The sequence below is a fragment of the Lactuca virosa genome, chromosome 4 (assembly GCF_052849685.1).
Source record: "Lactuca virosa cultivar CGN04683 chromosome 4, Lactuca_virosa_CGN04683_v6, whole genome shotgun sequence".
Classification (NCBI taxonomy): domain Eukaryota; kingdom Viridiplantae; phylum Streptophyta; class Magnoliopsida; order Asterales; family Asteraceae; genus Lactuca; species Lactuca virosa.
The window spans coordinates 377,028,459-377,035,921 of record NC_136429.1 but is presented as its reverse complement, the minus strand read 5'-3'; the positions used below and the strand labels follow the sequence as shown (position 1 = coordinate 377,035,921).

The window sequence follows — 7,463 nt, the reverse complement described above, 5'->3', positions numbered from 1 at the left end:
GGCGTGCTGTGAAAACATCACATGTTAATGGTTCAAGATATCTTATAATAGAGACTGACTCATAACCAACATATATTCCGAACCTTCTTTGAGGACCCATTTTTGTCCGTTGAGGTGGTGCAATAGGGACATATACTGCACACCCAAAAATTCTCAAATGGGATATATTTGGCTCTTGACCGAAAGCAAGTTGTAATGGAGAATATACATGATATGAACTTGGTCTCATGCGTATCAATGATCCAGCATGTAAGATTGCATGACCCCAAACAGAAACAGAAAGTTTGGTCCTCATTATCAATGGTCTAACTATTAGCTGGAGACGTTTAATCAGTGATTCAGCTAAACCATTTTGTGTGTGTACATGAGCAACTGGATGCTCAACAACAATTCCTACAGACATACAATAGTCATTAAATGCTTGTGAAGTAAATTCACCAGCATTATCAAGTCTCACTCTTTTGATAGTATAATCAGGGAAATGTGCCCTTAATTTAATAATTTGGGCAAGAAACTTTGCAAATGCCATATTACGAGTTGATAATAGGCAAAGATGAGACCATTTGCTGGATGCATCTATTAAGGCCATAAAGTATCTAAATGGTCCAGATGGTGGGTGAATCGGTCCACATATATCACCTTGAATTCTTTCTAGAAATCTAGGTGACTCCCTTTCAACTTTCATTGGAGAATGTTTTATAATTAACTTTCCAAGGGAACAAGATGCACATGGTTTTATGCTATTGGATTAAGGAAACTTTTGGTCCTTCAATGGATGCCCGTGTGTATTCTCAATTATCCTTCGCATCATTGTTAATCCTGGGTGGCCCAACCTATCATGCCATAAACTGAATGTCCCAGGATCACAATGTTTTCCTTCTACTACCATATTTGATTCAATCATATGTATATATGTATAATGCAGACCAGAATCAAGTGTTGGTAGTTTTTCAGCACATGGTTTTTGTCTATAATATACATATATTTCTTATTTTTAATGGTCACTGTTTTTGTGTCATAACCTTTGAAATATATGTCATTGAAACTTAATAAGTTTCTATTAGACTTTGGAGAAAATAAAGCATTTTCTATACAAAAGCTTGTACCATTTGGTAATATAAAATGGGCTTTTCCGGTTCCCTCTATCAAGTCTGCAGGACCTGATATTGTATGTATGACTGTTTTTGTTGGTACTAATTCTGAAAAGTATTTCTTTGATTTCAGAATAGTATGTGTACTACCACTATCTGCTATACAAAGATCTCCAATCTTTTCTTGGTGTTGTGCTCCAGTTGGACTCATATTAAACTTCACATATAAAAGGAATAATAAGTGAATAAACATGATCATAATTATTATTAAAAAGAAAGCTCATTTATTGTAGGAAAGACATTACATGAAAAACAAACGAAGGAAAAACAGTTTTACTAGAACAATAATAGATTTTTTTTTTTATAGTTTATGTCTTCCATGTCATTACAGAAATCAGCAACATTTAGCGGAGTGAATTCAACATTATCAATGAGGTTTGCTTCTTTTCCTTTTCCTTTAATGGACTCTTGATAAAGTTGACAAAGATGTGTAGGTGTGCGACAGGTCCTTGACCAATGGCCTGTGCTACCACATCTATAACATGAACCATCAGATTTTTGTGATGTCCCAGTGTCATGCCTTGCCACTTTGGCCTTATCTTGTGTGTGGACATTGTTTCTTTGTGAATATTGGTAATTATTTCTTTTCTGGCCACGACCACGATTATTACCTTGTCCACGACCAGAATTATGGTTCTGATTATGGCTTTGGTTTCGATTAAAATAGCCACGGCCTCGCCCTCGACCACGACCTCGCCCTCGTCCACGTGTATTGTTTCGATGACCATCAATATTTGTAGCATTTGCTTCAGGAAGTGCTACTGATCCCGTTGGACGAGATTCATGGTTTTTCATTAAGAGTTCATTGTTTTGCTCTGCAACGAGCAGACATGCATTCAGTTCAGAATATCTTGTGAACTTTTGCATCCGATATTGTTGCATCAAAGTAATGTTTGTTGCATGAAATGTTGAGTAAGTTTTCTCCAACATATTTTTTATCAGTAACCTCTTGTCCACAATACTTGAGTTGTGAACATATTCTGAACAAAGCTGAGTTGTATTCATTTACTTTCTTGAAGTCTTGAAACTTTAGTGTTCTCCATTCATCTCTAGCATTTGGAAGTATAACTTCCTTTTGATGATCAAATCTTTCTTTCAAAAGATTCCAGAGAATACTTGGATTAGTAACATCAAGATATTCAAATCTCAACATTTCATCAATATGCTTACGAAGGAAAACTTGTGCTTTTGCTTTGTCTTGTGCCAAACAATTATTAAATTCATATATAGTATTTGAGATACCCATGGATTCAAGATGCATTTTTACATCTATCATCCATGACACATAGTTTTTCCCACTAACTTCAAGTGCTGCAAACTTAAGCTTTGCAATGTTGGACATAATGTAACTTGATTAAGATAGATGTGATTTTCCACTTGTTTAATAACCTTGATTAGAGCTTTCGTGCTGATAACGTGTTATGAATTAAGCGTAATTAATGTGACTATAAATCAAACCAAACTAGTAAACTTTGATAAGAACTTTAATTGAGAAGAAAGAATATTTAGAGAGAATATGAAAGTTATATCTCTTATAACTTTTGGTGTGTTTCATTCTTTATAATGGAGGGGTATTTATACTACAAATTTTACTAACATATAATTGTAACTAGTTAGAAATGTTGACAAATTTACCATGCACCAATTATTATGTCATCCACCAATTATTTACAACACCACCAATTATTTACAACATATAGTTTTTTTTTTAATGAACACTATACATATTTGGTAATTTGTTTTTCTATGATGAAAAGAAATAAATAATAGTAGAATGTTTCTATTATTAATATATTGTTATTTTGATTATAAGAAATGCATTTATGTTACCATTTATAGTGGTGGTTGTGATTTTTTTTAGAACACAGAGTGACTTTTTTTAAAACAAAAGAACCCTATAAACTGTAAAACTGGCTTCACGTTGATTTTTTCTGCTATTTATGAATGTTTTTGTAGATCAAAATAAAAATACAGTGATTAAACCGGAATCTGATGAAATTTTAGTGGCTTTGCTTTATTTTAGTCTTACTTTATGAATGATTTTTGTCACACAAAGGTTTTTTTTCGTTATTTAATAAGTATTTTTGAAGAATAATACGAAACTGTGCTGAAAAATGAATTAAGTTATAAAATAGTAACAAGTCAAAGTTTTTTTTTTTTTTTTTACTAAAGTTACTCGAAAACTAATTTATCAAATTGTAGTTATTTTATAAGAGAAATTAAATATCCTCCTCTCTAATAAAATGATGCTATGTGTAATATTTAATGAGATTTAATGATACTAATATCATTTAAATGGGAAAGAGGATACGTAGGAATAAAATATAGGAGTATATTTAATTTCTTATTTTATAAAATTACTTTATGAAATGGATGATTAAATAGTTTATTGGGTTATTGACTTTTTGTTAAATCTTGTCAAGAGTCCTATGAACTTGGGGGGTATTTGACTTGTCTTTTTGAGAGACAAAAGTCCTTTTTATAAAAAATAAAAGATAAAAGATGTTTGGTAAAAACATTTTAAAAGTTAATTTTGAATTTTGGATATAAGGAAAACTGATTTGTGGAAAAGTTAGGAAATCTTTTTGTAATTTTTCCAAAAGACTTTTGACTAACAAAGAGACACCCCCTTGCTCCGTACGAGGGTTGAAAGTGTAAATAAACGATACCATTGATGTGCGTGTTAATCAGCATCGTCTCGTTCCGGTGATTCCAGAGTTTAGACGATGATCAGTTCACTGAATCTGCGGCGGATTTCGTGCCCTGCCATCAAACTAGATTACGGCCAACAGTTTACCGGCAACGCCGTCACTCTCCATCCTTCTAACTTCCGCCGTCGACAACCGCACAATTGGCGCCTCGCTTCTGTTTCTACAAATTCAACCACTTCGTCCTCGTTCGAGCCTTCTGTTGCTTCTTCCACTACCTTCATTTCCTCCGTAGGATCTCCACCTTCGTCGCTTCCATCGCTATCGCAATGGAACCTCACCCAACGTCACATCCTCGTCCTCAATTTCATTGCTTGTGCGGTATCACTTTATCTTTCCTCTATTTTTTTTTTTTTTGCAATGTAATTCTTCAAATAATTTGTTATCGTTTGAAATTACTATGGATTTCATTTTCCATGAATTTCAAGTTAAAGGCTTGTGATTGTGGGTATTCGTGTCTCAAGAATGCTAGCCTCCGAGTTTGTTTTCCCTTAATGCTTATGAATGATAATTGGGAATCCTTTGGTGACAAAATTGACTGTGAATTGGAATTGTGCTTGGGGTTTACATCTTTGATGTGAATTAAGTTAACTGTAGATGCCTAGAGTGAGTGCGTAACCCTTCAATTCCCAAAAAAATGAGCTACATTTTGATTTACAAAATCTATATGAGTTTTGTCAAACATAAAGGAATTCAGAGAGAAAAGTGTTTCTACTATTGGATTCCAAATCTCTTTAATACAATACATGGGAGACCTGTTTATACTAAACAGAGAAATCATAACCAACTGTTTTCAACTGATATGATGCTAGGTCTTGATCATTAACTATTTATAACTCATTAGTCATTAACTCCTATTCTGCAGACAGCGATCTCAGCTACTTGGCTTTTCTGCTCTGCAATTCCTACACTTCTGGTTAGTTCTTGGAATCTTGAACTTTTTACCTTGCTGTTTACAATCATTTACAACTAGCATATACTAATATAGTTTTCCAGGTTTATCCTTTAACATACTTCCTGTACTCGAGTGTGATAATCTTGGTTTGTCCTTACATTGTCTCATTTGCACCAACACATGGCTGATAAACATGACACAAATACCTTTTTTTACACAAGAAACACGTTTTCTAGGCTATTTCTAATGATATAGACGAGGAGGGCATTAACGTCTTTTGCACAATCGAGAGATCAAGAACAAGTCTATGTCCCATCTTTTCTGTGGGCAGCAAAAGCAAACGAAATTTGAGGTTAAATATGTTGACCATTTACTCCTGTTTTGACTCTCCAATTTGGTTGACTGAATTCAGGCTTTTAAAAGGGCAGCAGAATCTCTTGAAAAACTGCTTGATGTTACTAGGGAAGAGCTTCCTGACACAATGGCTGCTGTTCGTTTATCAGGAATGGAAATCAGTGACTTAACAATGGAGCTGAGTGATTTAGGGTTAGCATTAGCATTCTTTTTTTCCCATTAAGTTATGTCTGGATAAAAAAGAAACAAGCAGCATAGTCAACTCTGATATTTATGCAGGCAGGAGATAACCCAAGGTGTTAAAAGCTCCACCCGTGCAGTTCGTTTGGCTGAGGAAAGATTGAGGCGATTGACAAACATGAATCCATCAGGTTAGTTGTTAGTAATATATTCTCAACATCATTCCTAGTCCTACACACAAGGGTGAAATGGTCATTTCCTCTCTCTTTCATACAACACTTACTCCATACAAATATCATTTATCCATTCAACACTTTATCCAACTACTTTTTTCCCATTAAGTGTTGTCTGGATAAAAAAAAATACAAAGAACAAATGAAGGGTAAATTTGTAAAAAAGTTAGGGCTTCTCCAACTAACACCAAATCCCATCTTTTGCACCATTTTTTTTTTCCAACCCAACAGCCAACACCACTTTTTGCAACATTTTGGTACTTCCAAGTTTTAGGTTTATACATTTCTAGTTTATTTAATTGTATATTTACATTTTAAATGTAATGATAATTACTTGAAATATTATGTTATAAATTTACATTAATTAATTTATTCGGTTATAATTGTGTGTTAATATAATTTATGAAGTTAATGCAACAAAAAAGTTGCAAGATGAATTTGCAAAAAAACTAACAAATGTAAGGGGTATTTTTGAAAATCTATATAAGTTAAAAAAAAGAATATACTTTTTGGTGCAAAAAAGGTATTATGGGTTGAAATGGTCTTAAAACTTACGGAGAAAGTCTCATTTTCCTGATTTTAGCTATTAAGTCGTTTTTTCTGCATTAAGTAAAAGAAACAAAGATTAATACATATCCCCATTAAGTCCATTAAGTCGAAAAAGAAACAAGAGCTAAGTTTTACATCATCTTTACTTAGCATCAACGCAGGTGATGGTTCCAATGAAATCCGCAGGACCAGTGGTAGCTAAAGCAGCAAGAGGAATACGGGAAAATATTGTGAAAAGTCGTGCATTCATGCAAATGTTTTTCACAATTACCCATTTTTCCAAAGTAGCTATTAAGTACTTAATATCTCGAGCAAAGTCAAAAGCTTGATAAGATGAGCAAACACTCATATATGCTTATTTATGCTTAATATAAGCTCTTGATGTAACTTCTTATTCAGAGTGGATTTTGACATACCTTGATCTTACAACCCGGTTTTTAATAGAAATTCCCCTAAAACTTGTTGAACGTGTCGTTAAAACCATGGTGTATTTTTTATTATTTATTTATTTATTTATTTTTTTAAAATTTTTATTCATATAACCAATTTACACAAGGTAAAGAGGTAAGTAATGATTCGATATTGACAAGGACTTAATGGTTGAAGCTATTTGTTTATATTATATTGTTTATGTATGTGTGTCATGGATTCTTGGATTTCTTTTAGGAAGTTGATGAAGTTAAAGCACATAATTGTAAGAAGAAATAACAAATGGTTTCCTCATATCTCAAGTTTAGTACTCATGGTTTAAAAATTTCATAGATGATCTCTATGCTTTCAAAACTTTTGACGAATGGTTTTTATTGCTAACTTCGTTATCTTTTGTCCGTTAACCGAAGGGTATTTTCATCATTTCATTACCACAGTGACCATTTATGAAGTTTTTACTTACTTAAAAAAAATAAAAAAGAAAAAATAATTATTTAATATAAAAGGGTGTCTCAAAAAAAAAAAAAAATCCCTCACCCCTTTCTTCTTCTCCAACTCTACTGTGACTTAAACACGCTTATATACACACTATAATAAAAAACACACTATAGTTTGATAATCAACATGAAATAATCAATCACTTGAACAAGTTGTTGGATTTCCCCTTAACAGCTCTGTTTTTGTTTGAGAACGTCCACCTTTTTATTTAGGAATGTCCACTTTTTTGAAGAGGCGATGATTTGACTACTACTCTGTTATGTTTTTATTTCGTTTCAGATCTGTAAATACAATTTTTCATATGGGTTCCATTCTAAACCTTTGAACCCCTTGAATCAATGTGTATGATCTGTTTGTGTGTTGTAAACTGGGTTGAACTTCCTGACAATGTTGTCAACAAAGCAAATCGATGATAGTGTTGGACTGATTGGCGAGGATGTGAAGGCGATGAATAGAGTATGTAAGT

General features: G+C 33.0%; 1 protein-coding gene across 2 annotated transcripts; it reads left to right on the top strand.

Annotated features, from left to right (window-relative positions):
* The first annotated feature begins 3,789 nt into the window (after positions 1-3,789).
* LOC145108771 (uncharacterized) lies at positions 3,790-6,550 on the top strand. Of its 2 annotated transcripts, none has more exons than XM_079045853.1 (5): positions 3,790-4,180; positions 4,725-4,775; positions 5,167-5,300; positions 5,388-5,479; positions 6,232-6,550. In XM_079045853.1, exons 1-5 carry the CDS (start codon positions 3,878-3,880, stop codon positions 6,270-6,272), a joined length of 621 nt encoding a protein of 206 aa, XP_078901979.1. In that variant the 5' UTR covers positions 3,790-3,877; the 3' UTR covers positions 6,273-6,550. The 2 variants fall into 2 exon arrangements, with proteins under 2 accessions (XP_078901979.1, XP_078901976.1); XM_079045850.1 differs by having other exon boundaries at positions 6,221-6,550.
* The last annotated feature ends 913 nt before the right edge of the window (positions 6,551-7,463 follow it).